The sequence below is a fragment of the Pecten maximus genome, chromosome 12, assembly GCF_902652985.1.
Source record: "Pecten maximus chromosome 12, xPecMax1.1, whole genome shotgun sequence".
In the NCBI taxonomy this organism is placed as follows: Eukaryota; Metazoa; Mollusca; class Bivalvia; order Pectinida; family Pectinidae; genus Pecten; species Pecten maximus.
In genome coordinates, this window is record NC_047026.1 from 32355790 (window position 1) to 32372269 (window position 16480).

Below are 16480 nucleotides of genomic sequence, written 5' to 3' on the forward strand. Positions count from 1 at the left end.
GTACTTTCTCAGAAATAGCGATAACAAACTTCAATTGTCAAAATCCAAGATGGCTGCCTGTCGGCCATGTTGTTTTCCGATTGGTCTCAAAATGCAATATGCATAACTAGGCACCAAGGGGAACCTACAAATGACATTTGGGAAAGATCCCTTCAGTACTTTCTCAGAAATAGCGATAACAAACTTCAATTGTCAAAATCCAAGATGGCTGCCTGTCGGCCATGTTGTTTTCCGATTGGTCTCAAAATGCAATATGCATAACAAGGCACCAAGGGGAACCTACAAATGACATTTGGGAAAGATTCCTTCATTACTTTCTGAGAAATAGCGATAACAAACTTCAATTGTCAAAATCCAAGATGGCTGCCTGTCGGCCATGTTGTTTTCCGATTGGTTTCAAAATGCAATATGCATAACTAGGCACCAAGGGGAACCTACATGTGAAATTTGAGAAAGATCCCTTCAGTACTTTCTGAGAAATAGCGATAACAAACTTCAATTGTCAAAATCCAAGATGGCTGCCTGTCGGCCATGTTGTTTTCCGATTGGTCTCAAAATGCAATATGCATAACTAGGCACCAAGAGGAACCTATATATGAAATTTGAGAAAGATCCCTGCAGTACTTTCTGAGGATTAGCGATAACAAGAATTGTTTACGGACGGACGGACGGAGGGACGGACGGACGACGGACCACGGACGCAGGGCGATTTGAATAGCCCACCATCTGATGATGGTGGGCTAAAAAGCAATAAAAAAACAAACGGTAAAAACAAATAAAAGGTTGCCTGTGCACCATTTTGTTTTCCTAATCAGACACAAAAATGAATGATTGTGGGCTAAAAGTCTGAGGATTGTTCCTTAGATTCAATAAAGGTTACCTACGGAAAAATTTAGTGAAGGAACTTCCTTGAGAAATGAATGTTGATGAAACCTGGGCCAGTTAAATACCAGGTATAAGATTAATATGCTGTTGCATCAATAACAACGAAACAAAGAGACCAGATATCTATTGTTTTATTAGCTCTGTAACATTTACAGAATATTTAGCGTGATGCAGCCGTGTAACACTTACAGAGGGTACGTAGCTGTACAATAGACAATATTATAATTACTTACACAATTCTCGTATACCTATAACAGTTCGGTTTCTTTAACAATCATGATTTATGTGATATTGACGTTAGTCCATACAGGAAATGAATGAGTCATTTCATGACAGATGTTCAGATGATGAAGTAGAAATGAGATGATTTATGAGTACCTACATTTATACAACAGGAAACAGATCTAAAATGGAAGAATGATAAAAACTTCTTATCAGTTGAAATCACTTTGTATTTCAATGTTTTAATGAAGATATAATTTCTCACTTGCAAGAGAATTTAATACATGAATTATATACATAATCATAAATGTACTCTCAGATAGCCGTGTCAATCCCGGACAACTCACTGTAGTTTTCTGTACTCTCAGAGAGCCATGTCAATCCCGGACAACTCACTGTAGTTTTCTCTCTCAGATAGCTGTGTCAATCCCGGACAACTCACTGTAGTTTTCTCTCTCAGATAGCCGTGTCAATCCCGGACAACTCACTGTAGTTTTCTCTCTCAGATAGCCATGTCAATCCCGGACAACTCACTGTAGTTTTCTGTCACTTTGTACATTTATTTCTTTTACAGAGTACTACTGGGTTAGCTGTAACTTCCAAATGTATGCATTTATCAGTCATGACATAGCACTTCTATTGACAGTCAACTTATCACCAGTCACGACAGAGTACTTCTATTGACAGTCAACTTATCACCAGTCACGACAAAGTACTTCTATTGACAGTCAACTTATCACCAGTCACGACAAAGTACTTCTATTGACAGTCAACTTATCACCAGACACGACAAAGTACTTCTATTGACAGTCAACTTATCACCAGTCACGACAAAGTACTTCTATTGACAGTCAACTTATCACCAGTCACGACACAGTACTTCTATTGACAGTCAACTTATCACCATTGTATATCTGTAACACACACAGGAAATTTAGTAACAAATAATAAACATGGCAGACAATTTTGACGCACAGTAACTTGTGTGTCACTGTTAGACAATTTTGACACACAGTAACACGAGATTGTTGCCTTTAATCTGTGTCACTGCTGTGTTTAATCCGAGTCACTGTCGCTCTCTTCACTGCCACTCTCTCCCTCTAGAACGTCGATAGAGAACTTGTATTCCTGATCACAGCCCATGTAGGCGTCGCTCATAAAGAAGATGGTGTAGTTGTATTTGCCTGGAGTGGGGGCGACAAAGTCTAGTTTCACTTTGGCCTTCTGCTGCAGTGTAAGCCTCTTAATGGACAACAGGGAATTGTTCTTGCTGTCACCAATAACTACCCACCAGCCTTCCTCTCGTTTCTGTCGGGGAAATGAATATTTGTTACGATAACAACAAACAGGAACAGAGAACAAGCACGCTGATCACAAAAAAAAAAATAATTCTACACTTTTCATTTTTTTAAGCCATGCAATCAATTTGAAATACAAATTAACATGAGTCATGCATTTAACTTGAACAAAACGAAGCATTAAAATTCAAGCAAAAACAAGATGTCAGTTGGATCAAGCCCAGGAAATTGCCATAATAAAGTCAACTATACTCAAAAAATATTTTTGTGCGAAATTGATCAGGACCATTTAAAAAGTCCAAATATTAGTCTTTTTTTTTCTTCTCTTTATTGAAAATCGAACACATCCCTCCCAGCTCTGTGATGTCAGGGATTTGTCAGGGAGGCTATATTCAGAGGCTCGTACAGCTAACAACTTACCTGAGGAAAGAACGGAGCTATGACCGGCCCTGCTAGTTCATCCTCCCTCTCTAGGGTAGCTACCACATTAACAGCAGAACCACTGAAAGGAAACATACATAAACATTTCAGTACTCATTGTTATATCTATTTTCAAAATATATTATTCATAAACAAATATGATCTTATATGATACCAAAGCCTAGAAATGTTTACATTTTTAAGAACCACATATGCTTAACATCCATCATTGTGTATTGTTTCCTTAAGCTGGTGTAATCCATTAGATATGTTTTGAATATATAATCTAATCATTGTTTAAATTTCAAATAAATTCTCGATTGAAAATGTTATGAAAACATAATACAAAGAACTATTACATGTGAATCAGAATGAGGATATATATATAATGTTAGAATTGTCTTAACCTATGTTTAAGGACTGAATTGTTTATTTGTAACACTGATTATGTAACACATTTGAACTTATTTCAAAGATGTGCTAGTGTGTATTTCAGAAATAGCAAAATAGAATTTACTGACCTGTGAATGCTATCCTTTTCCATGACTTCATACGTGAGTTCTATATTTGGGTAGCGGTTACAGAATCGAGCCACATCTGCGATCTGATCCCCCGTCAGTTGTAGTAGTGAAGTCCTCTCCTCGTCCTCCATCTCCATCACATCAAACACACTCTCTATGTTCTGTGGGGACAGAGAATATATCAGACACACAAATCTCTATGTTCTGTGGGGACAGAGAATATATCAGACACACGACTCTCTATGTTCTGTGGGGACAGAGAATATATCAGACACACAAATCTCTATGTTCTGTGGGGACAGAGAATATATCAAACACACTCTCTATGTTCTGTGGGGACAGAGAGGATATATCACACACACGACTCTAAACAAATCTCTATGTTCTGTGGGGACAGAGGATATATCAAACACACTCTCTATATTCTGTGGGGACAGAGGATATATCAGACACACGACTCTAAACAAATCTCTATGTTCTGTGGGGACAGAGGATATATCAGACACACGACTCTAAACAAATCTCTATGTTCTGTGGGGACAGAGGACATATCAGACACACAAATCTCTATGTTCTGTGGGGACAGAGAATATATCAGACACACAAATCTCTATGTTCTGTGGGGACAGAGGATATATCACACACACGACTCTCTATGTTCTGTGGGGACAGAGGATATATCAGACACACAAATCTCTATGTTCTGTGGGGACAGAGGATATATCAGACACACAAATCTCTATGTTCTGTGGGGACAGAGGATATATCAGACACACGACTCTAAACAAATCTCTATGTTCTGTGGGGACAGTGAATATATCAGACACACGACTCTAAACAAATCTCTATGTTCTGTGGGGACAGTGAATATATCAGACACACAACTCTAAACAAATCTCTATGTTCTGTGGGGACAGAGAATATATCAGACACACAACTCTAAACAAATCTCTATGTTCTGTGGGGACAGAGAATATATCAGACACACGACTCTAAACAAATCTCTATGTTCTGTGGGGACAGAGGATATATCAAACACACGACTCTAAACAAATCTCTATGTTCTGTGGGGACAGAGAATATATCAGACACACGACTCTAAACAAATCTCTATGTTCTGTGGGGACAGTGAATATATCAGACACGAATCTCTAAACAAATCTCTATTTTCTGTGGGGACAGAGGATATATCAGACACACGACTCTAAACAAATCTCTATGTTCTGTGGGGACAGAGGATATATCAGACACACGACTCTCTATGTTCTGTGGGGACAGAGAATATATCAGACACACAAATCTCTATGTTCTGTGGGGACAGAGAATATATCAGACACACTCTCTATGTTCTGTGGGGACAGAGGATATATCAGACACACGACTCTAAACAAATCTCTATGTTCTGTGGGGACATAGGATATATCAAACACACGACTCTAAACAAATCTCTGTGTTCTGTGGGGTTTGGTTTGTTTGGTTTGTTTTTGTTTAACGTCCTATTAACATCCAGGGTCATTTAAGGACATGCCAGGTTTTGGAGGCGGAGGAAAGCCGGAGTACCCAGAGAAAAACCATCGGCCTACAGTCAGTACCTGGCAAATGCCCCACGTAGGTTTCGAACTCGCAATTCAGAGGTAGAGGGCTAGTGATAAAGTGTCGGGACACCTTAACCACTCGGCCACCGCAGCCCCTGTTCTGTGGGGACAGAGAATATATCAGACACACAACTCTAAACAAATCTCCATGATCTGTGGGAACAGAAAACAGATCTGACACACAACTTTCCATGTTTTGTGGGAAACAGAAGAAATACCAGCTCTAAAACATTCCAGAGAGTAAGGGAATCACATGTATACCAAGCATATAAAAGTTTTAAAATCAGCCCTGCTCCATACTAGAGTGATGACAAGGAGCTTAAGGATGAGATTTATTTCACCTGGTGTTTTGACTGATCAATGACTTTTGAGTTTCAACTCAAACATCAATGTATTAGCTGGATATAGATAATGAGAGTTAGGAAATTTTTTTTCTTGATATCTTCGTACATTTCATTTTTATTTTCAAGAGTTGAGTACAGATATTTGAAAGTTGGATGCAATTTTTTAGAATTTGGGTACAGTTTTTTGGGAGCTTAGTACAGATTTTCAAGAGTTAGATACAAATTTTGAGGGCCAGATAGAGATTTTGGAGTCTAGGTGTTGATTTTATACTTGTGTACTGACCTTCTCTATGAAACATCGAGTGATAGATATCCACTGAGAAAGGTACAGATTTTTGAGAGTTGGTTTAGATTTTTGAGTGTTGGTACAGATTTTTGAGAGTTGGTACAGATTATTTTGAGAGTTGGTTTAGATTTTTGAGTGTTGGTACAGATTTTTGAGAGTTGGTACAGATTTTTGAGTGTTGTACAGATTTTTGAGAGTTGGTATAGATTTTTGAGTGTTGGTATAGTTTATTGAGAGTTGGTATATATTTTTGAGAGTTGGTATAGATTTTTGAGTGTTGGTATAGTTTTATGAGAGTTGGTATAGATTTTTGAGAGTTGGTATAGATTTTTGAGAGTTGGTATAGATTTTTGAATGTTGGTATAGTTTATTGAGAGATGGTATATATTTTTGAGTGTTGGTTTAGTTTATTGAGAGTTGGTATATATTTTTGAGTGTTGGTATAGTTTATTGAGAGTTGGTATATATTTTTGAGAGTTGGTATAGATTTTTGAGTGTTTGATATATATTTCATACTGTGTGTACTGACCTTCTCCATTGGTACAGATTTTTGATAGATATATATTTCATACTCCGTGTACTGACCTTATCCGTGCAGCGTTTGATGATATCCTGTGAGAAGTGTGGCAGTTGTTTAAGGTAAGAGTCTTTACTCCACATAGCCTGAGTGACCATCTGGGCCAGCTCCATAGCTGCCAGGGCAGGGGTCAGCCAGCCATTACTGGACAAGACATCCACACATGCCTGGATCAGTCGGATGGCCTGTTCACAAACATAAGTCAAGAGTAAGGTCAGAGGTCAAACAGTGATACATACCAAAGATATATCAGCCGTTAACAAATATACAGGTATGGGCAGTCTGATGACATGAAGGACAACAGAGGTCAAGGGTCAAATGATAGTGCTGGAATGATTGTAGTTTCAATGTAAAGCAATATTGTTTGATTAAAGAATATTTAAACATTTGTTTTTATAGTGTAGTATAACAGAACTTATACGGGATAACACCTTCCACAATTAATGATCTCACTAATGGATAACACCTTCCACAATTAATGATCTCTCTAATGGATAACACCTTCCACAATTAATGATCTCTCTAATGGATAACACCTTCCACAATTAATGATCTCTCTAATGGATAACACCTTCCACAATTAATGATCTCTAATGGATAACACCTTCCACAATTAATGATCTCTAATGGATAACACCTTCCACAATTAATGATCTCTCTAATGGATAACACCTTCCACAATTAATCATCTCTCTAATGGATAACACCTTCCACAATTAATCATCTCTAATGGATAACACCTTCCACAATTAATGATCTCTAATGGATAACACCTTCCACAATTAATCATCTCTAATGGATAACACCTTCCACAATTAATGATCTCTAATGGATAACACCTTCCACAATTAATGATCTCTAATGGATAACACCTTCCACAATTAATGATCTCTAATGGATAACACCTTCCACAATTAATCATCTCTCTAATGGATAACACCTTCCACAATTAATGATCGCTAATGGATAACACCTTCCACAATTAATCATCTCTCTAATGGATAACACCTTCCACAATTAATCATCTCTCTAATGGATAACACCTTCCACATTTAATGATCTCTAATTGATAACACCTTCCACAATTAATGATCTCTAATGGATAACACCTTCCACAATTAATGATCTCTAATGGATAACACCTTCCACAATTAATGATCTCTAATGGATAACACCTTCCACAATTAATCATCTCTAATGGATAACACCTTCCACAATTAATGATCTCTAATGGATAACACCTTCCACAATTAATGATCTCTAATGGATAACACCTTCCACAATTAATCATCTCTCTAATGGATAACACCTTCCACAATTAATCATCTCTAATGGATAACACCTTCCACAATTAATGATCTCGCTAATGGATAACACCTTCCACAATTAATGATCTCTAATGGATAACACCTTCCACAATTAATGATCTCTAATGGATAACACCTTCCACAATTAATCATCTCTAATGGATAACACCTTCCACAATTAATGATCTCTCTAATGGATAACACCTTCCACAATTAATCATCTCTAATGGATAACACCTTCCACAATTAATCATCTCTCTAATGGATAACACCTTCCACAATTAATCATCTCTCTAATGGATAACACCTTCCACAATTAATCATCTCTAATGGATAACACCTTCCACAATTAATCATCTCTCTAATGGATAACACCTTCCACAATTAATCATCTCTCTAATGGATAACACCTTCCACAATTAATGATCTCTAATGGATAACACCTTCCACAATTAATCATCTCTCTAATGGATAACACCTTCCACAATTAATGATCTCGCTAATGGATAACACCTTCCACAATTAATGATCTCTCTAATGGATAACACCTTCCACAATTAATTATCTCTCTAATGGATAACACCTTCCACAATTAATGATCTCACTAATGGATAACACCTTCCACAATTAATGATCACGCTAATGGATAACACCTTCCACAATTAATGATCTCTCTAATGGACAACACCTTCCACAATTAATCATCTCTCTAATGGATAACACCTTCCACAATTAATGATCTCTTTAATGGATAACACCTTCCACAATTAATGATCTCGCTAATGGATAACACCTTCCACAATTAATCATCTCTAATGGATAACACCTTCCACAATTAATCATCTCTCTAATGGATAACACCTTCCACAATTAATGATCTCTTTAATGGATAACACCTTCCACAATTAATGATCACGCTAATGGATAACACCTTCCACAATTAATGATCTCTCTAATGGATAACACCTTCCACAATTAATGATCTCGCTAATGGATAACACCTTCCACAATTAATGATCTCTAATGGATAACACCTTCCACAATTAATGATCTCTCTAATGGATAACACCTTCCACAATTAAAGATCTCTCTAATGGATAACACCTTCCACAATTAAAGATCTCTCTAATGGATAACACCTTCCACAATTAATGATCTCTCTAATGGATAACACCTTCCACAATTAAAGATCTCTCTAATGGATAACACCTTCCACAATTAATGATCTCTCTAATGGATAACACCTTCCACAATTAATCATCTCTAATGGATAACACCTTCCACAATTAATCATCTCTAATGGACAACACCTTCCACAATTAATGATCTCTCTAATGGATAACACCTTCCACAATTAATGATCTCTCTAATGGATAACACCTTCCACAATTAATGATCTCTCTAATGGATAACACCTTCCACAATTAAAGATCTCTCTAATGGATAACACCTTCCACAATTAATGATCTCTCTAATGGATAACACCTTCCACAATTAATGATCTCTCTAATGGATAACACCTTCCACAATTAATCATCTCTAATGGATAACACCTTCCACAATTAATGATCTCTAATGGATAACACCTTCCACAATTAATCATCTCTCTAATGGATAACACCTTCCACAATTAATCATCTCTCTAATGGATAACACCTTCCACAATTAATCATCTCTCTAATGGATAACACCTTCCACAATTAATGATCTCTAATGGATAACACCTTCCACAATTAATGATCTCTAATGGATAACACCTTCCACAATTAATAATCTCTCTAATGGATAACACCTTCCACAATTAATGATCTCTAATGGATAACACCTTCCACAATTAATCATCTCTCTAATGGATAACACCTTCCACAATTAATCATCTCTCTAATGGATAACACCTTCCACAATTAATGATCTCTCTAATGGATAACACCTTCCACAATTAATGATCTCTCTAATGGATAACACCTTCCACAATTAATGATCTCTCTAATGGATAACACCTTCCACAATTAATCATCTCTCTAATGGATAACCCCTTCCACAATTAATCATCTCTAATGGATAACACCTTCCACAATTAATCATCACTAATGGATAACACCTTCCACAATTAATCATCTCTCTAATGGATAACACCTTCCACAATTAATGATCTCACTAATGGATAACACCTTCCACAATTAATGATCTCTCTAATGGATAACACCTTCCACAATTAATCATCTCTCTAATGGATAACACCTTCCACAATTAATGATCTCTCTAATGGATAACACCTTCCACAATTAATCATCTCTCTAATGGATAACACCTTCCACAATTAAAGATCTCTCTAATGGATAACACCTTCCACAATTAATGATCTCTCTAATGGATAACACCTTCCACAATTAATGATCTCTCTAATGGATAACACCTTCCACAATTAATCCTCTCTCTAATGGATAACACCTTCCACAATTAATCATCTCTCTAATGGATAACACCTTCCACAATTAATCATCTCTCTAATGGATAACACCTTCCACAATTAATCATCTCTCTAATGGATAACACCTTCCACAATTAATGATCACGTTAATGGATAACACCTTTAACAATTAATCATCTCTCTAATGGATAACACCTTCCACAATTAATGATCTCTCTAATGGATAACACCTTCCACAATTAATGATCTCGCTAATGGATAACACCTTCCACAATTAATCATCTCACTAATGGATAACACCTTTAACAATTAATCATCTCTCTAATGGATAACACCTTCCACAATTAATCATCTCTCTAATGGATAACACCTTCCACAATTAATGATCACGTTAATGGATAACACCTTCCACAATTAATGATCTCGCTAATGGATAACACCTTCCACAATTAATCATCTCACTAATGGATAACACCTTTAACAATTAATCATCTCTCTAATGGATAACACCTTCCACAATTAATGATCACGTTAATGGATAACACCTTTAACAATTAATCATCTCTCTAATGGATAACACCTTCCACAATTAATGATCTCTCTAATGGATAACACCTTCCACAATTAATGATCTCGCTAATGGATAACACCTTCCACAATTAATCATCTCTCTAATGGATAACACCTTCCACAATTAATCATCTCTCTAATGGATAATACCTTCCACAATTAATCATCTCTCTAATGGATAACACCTTCCACAATTAATGATCTCGCTAATGGATAACACCTTCCACAATTAATCATCTCACTAATGGATAACACCTTTAACAATTAATCATCTCTCTAATGGATAACACCTTCCACAATTAATCATCTCTCTAATGGATAACACCTTCCACAATTAATCATCTCTCTAATGGATAACACCTTCCACAATTAATCATCTCTCTAATGGATAACACCTTCCACAATTAATCATCTCTAATGGATAACACCTTCCACAATTAATCATCTCTCTAATGGATAACACCTTCCACAATTAATGATCTCTCTAATGGATAACACCTTCCACAATTAATCATCTCTCTAATGGATAACACCTTCCACAATTAATCATCTCTCAAATGGATAACACCTTCCACAATTAATCATCTCTCTAATGGATTATACCTTCCACAATTAATTATCTCGCTAATGGATAACACCTTCCACAATTAATTATCTCTCTAAATGTCCTGTAGGATATCCTAAATAGATTTAGGCACAAATATAGGTCAGGGGTCAAATAAAGGTCAGGGGGTAAATATAGGTCAGGGGTCATATAAAGGGCAGGGGTCAAATATTGGTCAGGGGTCAAATACAGGGCAGGGGTCGAACAATGGTGAAATAGTCAATGTTACCTTGCTGAGGATATCCTCAGTGTCAGAGAGAAGCTCAGCTGACAGTTGCATGCGAGACAGATGTGCCTGGAGGAGGAGGTTGGTCTTCACGTGAGGGTCGTTGTATTTCTGTATGGCCAGCTTGTTCGGTAGTCGAGTGGACAGCTGGAGGCAGAAAAACAGTAAAGGCATCAACTTTGGTCATTTCTTTTCTACTAAACAATCCAAGTCCTTCTAAGACATGGAGATAATATTTGGCCTCCCAAAGCCTTGGCACTTTAAACTTCAACTAATCCTAACAGATCTTGTAAAGACTGACAAATGAATGAAATGATTACTACATAAATGTCTCTTTTTCATCATTGAACTCATAATAAAATTAAATTAATTTTGAAATTTAAATTAATGTAAATGAAGTTAAATACTAAGAGCAAAATATCTTGACTCATAGATAATTAAAACTTCACTTTTCAAGAATACAAATGTAAATACTGATAATCTAGTCCAAATATTTTTGGATGTGTCATACCAATGTTGGACACACACAATAGCTTAATGTCTAATCTATGACAATACCTGTTTGAGTATTGTATCCTCATGATGGCGGATGGCTATATCTTCATACTCCGCAGCATTAGAGATGATCTCTAACAAACCTTTGATCTTCGTCTTGGCATTCAAGGATATACTGAATGTTTCTGTAAACAAAGAGATATACATGTACTGATTGTTTCTGTTTTGAAACAAAGACATTTTGTCATACCAAGTAATCAAGGTGGCAATTTTTCCCAGGTTTGGTTTATTTTGTTTAACGTCCTATTAACAGCTAAGGTCATTTAAGGACGGCCTCCAGTGCGTGCGACATGCATGCGTGTGGCGAGTGTGTATGTGTGTTTTGGGAGGCTGCGGTATGTTCGTGTTAAGTCTCCTTGTGATAGGCCGGAATTTTTGCCGATTTATAGTGCTACCTCACTGAAGCATACTGCCAAAGACACCCAGTAGCACACCCCACCCGGTCACATTATACTGACAAAGGGCGAACCAGTCGTTCCACACCTAATATGCTGAGCGCTAAGCAGGAGCAGCAACTACCATTTTTAAAGACTCTGGTATGTCTCGGCTAGGGGACAGAACCCAAAGCCTTCCTCACCGCGGCGAACGCTCAACTGAAGGCCAAAAGTGAGGCATTGTCAAGGGAGACATTAGGAAGAAGAAAGTTGTTCAGAAAGAGAAAAGATAAGATCCCAAATTTAGTCGCCTCTTACAAGACTGCCTATGTTTGTATAATTATGTAGTAGTAGGCCGCGATTATTCCAAGTTGGAGTGGGATTATAGATATGGGGAGGTGTTGGTAGATTGCCTATATTTGTATAATTATGTAGTAGTAGGCCGCGATTATTCCAAGGTGGAGTGGGATTATAGATATCGGGAGGTGTTGGTAGATTGCCTATGTTTGTATAATTATGTAGTAGTAGGTGGTGATTATTCCAAAGTGGAGTGGGTTACAGGGGAGGGGTGGTGGTGGGAGGTGACCTAGTGGGGTTACAGGGGAGGGGTGGTGGTGGGAGATGACCTAGTGGGGTTACATGGGAGGGGTGGTGGTGGGAGGTGACCTAGTGGGGTTACAGGGGAGGGGTGGTGGTGGGAGGTGACCTAGTGGGGTTACAGGGGCGGGGTGGTGGTGGGAGATGACCTAGTGGGGTTACAGGGGAGGGGTGGTGGTGGGAGGTGACCTAGTGGGTTTACAGGGGCGGAGTGGAGGTGGGAGATGACCTAGTGGGGTTACAGGGGCGGGGTGGTGGTGGGAGGTGACCTAGTGGGGTTACAGGGGAGGGGTGGTGGTGGGAGATGACCTAGTGGGGTTACAGGGGAGGGGTGGTGGTGGTGGGAGATGACCTAGTGGGGTTACAGGGGAGGGGTGGTGGTGGGAGATGACCTAGTAGGGTTACAGGGGAGGGGTGGTGGTGGGAGATGACCTAGTGGGTTACAGGGGAGGGGTGGTGGTGGGAGGTGACCTAGTGGGGTTACAGGGGAGGGATGGTGGTGGGAGATGACCTAGTGGGGTTACAGGGGAGGAGTGGTGGTGGGAGGTGACCTATAGTGGGGTTACAGGGGCAGGGTGGTGGTGGGAGATGACCTAGTTGGGTTACAGGGGAGGGGTGGTGGTGGGAGATGACCTAGTTGGGTTACAGGGGCGGGGTGGTGGTGGGAGATGACCTAGTGGGGTTACAGAGGAGGGGTGGTGGTGGGAGATGACCTAGTGGGGTTACAGTGGAGGGGTGGTGGGAGGTGACCTAGTGGGGTTACAGTGGAGGGATGGTGGTGGGAGATGACCTAGTGGGGTTACAGGGGCGGGATGGTGGTGGGAGGTGACCTAGTGGGGTTACAGGGGAGGGGTGGTGGGAGGTGACCTAGTGGGGTTACAGGGGAGGGGTGGTGGTGGGAGATGACCTAGTGGGGTTACAGGGGCGGGATGGTGGTGGGAGGTGACCTAGTGGGGTTACAGGGGAGGGGTGGTGGGAGGTGACCTAGTGGGGTTACAGGGGAGGGGTGGTGGGAGATGACCTAGTGGGGTTACAGGGGAGGGGTGGTGGTGGGAGATGACCTAGTGGGGTTACAGGGGAGGGGTGGTGGTGGGAGATGACCTAGTGGGGTTACAGGGGCGGGATGGTGGTGGGAGGTGACCTAGTGGGGTTACAGGGGAGGGGTGGTGGGAGGTGACCTAGTTGGGTTACAGGGGAGGGGTGGTGGGAGATGACCTAGTGGGGTTACAGGGGAGGGGTGGTGGTGGGAGATGACCTAGTGGGGTTACAGGGGCGGGATGGTGGTGGGAGGTGACTTAGTGGGGTTACAGGGGAGGGGTGGTGGTGGGAGATGACTTAGTGGGGTTACAGGGGAGGGGTGATGGTGGGAGATGACCTAGTGGGGTTACAGGGGAGGGGTGGTGGTGGGAGATGACCTAGTGGGGTTACAGGGGCGGGGTGGTGGTGGGAGGTGACTTACCTATAGTTGTATAGTTGATGTAGTAGTAGGCGGCGATCATTCCCAGGTTGAGTGGAGTTACATCCATCTCATCTTCAACACTGATGCACTGAAAAGTAACATAACCTTCAGCACTACATGGTTTAACCAAATCGGGATGTCTTTTTTGAGATTTTCATTCTATATGCCAAGAGAGAGAGAGAGAGAGATAGCATAGACTTGCCTTCTATGTCTGTATCTTATCTACATCCATGAAAACATTTAACTTTGAACGCTGATCTTACAATAATTCTGTTGTGATCAAATAAACTGTCCCATAACATTACAGTTAAAACTCTCCAATTAGAAACAGGATATTGGAACTTGATGACTAGATCTGTATCAGGGTTGTATTCCAGTGAAATATCTATCTTACGGGAGGACTCCCAATTTTGTCAAACAGAACCCACCAACAGAAAAGACGTAATTAAATACAATACCGTAATAGTAAGATAAACTTCTCTTCATTATATTTATGTTTTTATATCTCACCTTGGACTGCTCAAGGTCGTTGATAGTATTCTCCACCAGTTCGGACATGTGATCTGACAAGTGGCGATGAGTAACCCCTGTAACACAACAACACTACTTTGATCAGAGTTTGTAACTATTATATCAATGTTATGTCGTGTGTAAGTAGGGTTTGTACTTGGTATTATATAAATGTTGATATGTCATGTGTAAGTAGGGTTTGTACTTGGTATTATATAAATGTTGATATGTCGTGTGTAATCAGAGTTTGTACTAGGTATTATATAAATGTTGATATGTCGTGTGTAAGTAGGGTTTGTACTTGGTATTATATAAATGTTGATATGTCATGTGTAATCAGAGTTTGTACTAGGTATTATATAAATGTTGATATGTCGTGTGTAAGTAGGGTTTGTACTTGGTATTATATAAATGTTGATATGTCGTGTGTAATCAGAGTTTGTACTTGGTATTATATAAATGTTGATATGTCGTGTGTAAGTAGGGTTTGTACTTGGTATTATATAAATGTTGATATGTCGTGTGTAAGTAGAGTTTGTATTTGTATTATATAAATGTTGATATGTCATGTGTAATCAGGGTTTGTACTTGGTATTATATAAATGTTGATATGTCGTGTGTAAGTAGAGTTTGTACTTGGTATTATATAAATGTTGATATGTCATGTGTAATCAGGGTTTGTACTTGGTATTATATAAATGTTGATATGTCATGTGTAAGTAGGGTTTGTACTTATTGTACTTATTATATAAATGTTGATATGTCATGTGTAATCAGGGTTTGTACTTGTATTATATAAATGTTGATATGTCATGTGTAAGTAGGGTTTGTATTTGGTATTATATAAATGTTGATATGTCGTGTGTAATCAGGGTTTGTACTTGGTATTATATAAATGTTGATATGTCATGTGTAATCAGGGTTTGTACTTGGTATTATATAAATGTTGATATGTCGTGTGTAATCAGAGTTTGTACTAGGTATTATATAAATGTTGATATGTCGTGTGTAAGTAGGGTTTGTACTTGGTATTATATAAATGTTGATATGTCGTGTGTAAGTAGAGTTTGTACTTGGTATTATATAAATGTTGATATGTCGTGTGTAATCAGAGTTTGTACTTGGTATTATATAAATGTCATACATGCCATACCTCCCGGCGTGAGACAAAATCTCCCTTATTTTCAAGTCATTTATTTCCTCCCGGCAGGAGAGCCCAAATTCCCGTATTTTGTAATTCCCTCCGGTATTTTTGCCGACGCCATATTTGTTTACAATTCAGTAGTTTTTCTCGCGAGATTTGGCTAAATTTAGCGATCACGTGATCCATCTGTTCACGTGATCACTCAATCAAAATGGCACCTGTTGGACACGGCTTTCACGAAGCTCTGGCTAGTGTAATGTTTGCGCTAGAATATCTATCACCATGAAATAAAGGCAAGTCGCTTACAAACAACTTTAACGATCTTTGCTAACAGACTTGAATTATTGTTTGTTTTCTTTTAGGACCATACTTTGATGATGGTAATTGATAATTGAGCCTGGTCAGACGCAAAAGCACAAGTGTTTTTCATATAACATGTGTATCGTTGATCAGTGATAGCAAGCTGAAATCCGATATTTTCTTTTAGAAAACTATCAAAATTAGCACATCTGGTGGTCGTAGTGGTCAATCATGATGTTTACAATGACTGTACAG

At 38.8% G+C, this 16480-nt stretch overlaps 1 protein-coding gene across 3 annotated transcripts in view; it reads right to left on the reverse strand.

The window, feature by feature from the left end:
• Positions 1–1000: 1000 nt before the first annotated feature.
• LOC117339105 (U5 small nuclear ribonucleoprotein 200 kDa helicase-like) overlaps positions 1001–16480 on the reverse strand; it is a 60431-nt gene continuing 44951 nt past the window's right edge. Inside the window, exons 38-45 of one of the 3 annotated variants that reach the window (XM_033900485.1) lie at positions 14782–14858; positions 14272–14359; positions 11845–11966; positions 11290–11433; positions 6157–6333; positions 3347–3507; positions 2826–2907; positions 1001–2415 (exon numbers count right to left, since the gene is read on the reverse strand). In XM_033900485.1, coding sequence (XP_033756376.1) covers positions 2164–2415; positions 2826–2907; positions 3347–3507; positions 6157–6333; positions 11290–11433; positions 11845–11966; positions 14272–14359; positions 14782–14858 — 1103 coding nt within the window. In that variant the 3' untranslated portion in view covers positions 1001–2163. The other 2 variants (XM_033900488.1, XM_033900487.1) reach the window with 2 other exon arrangements.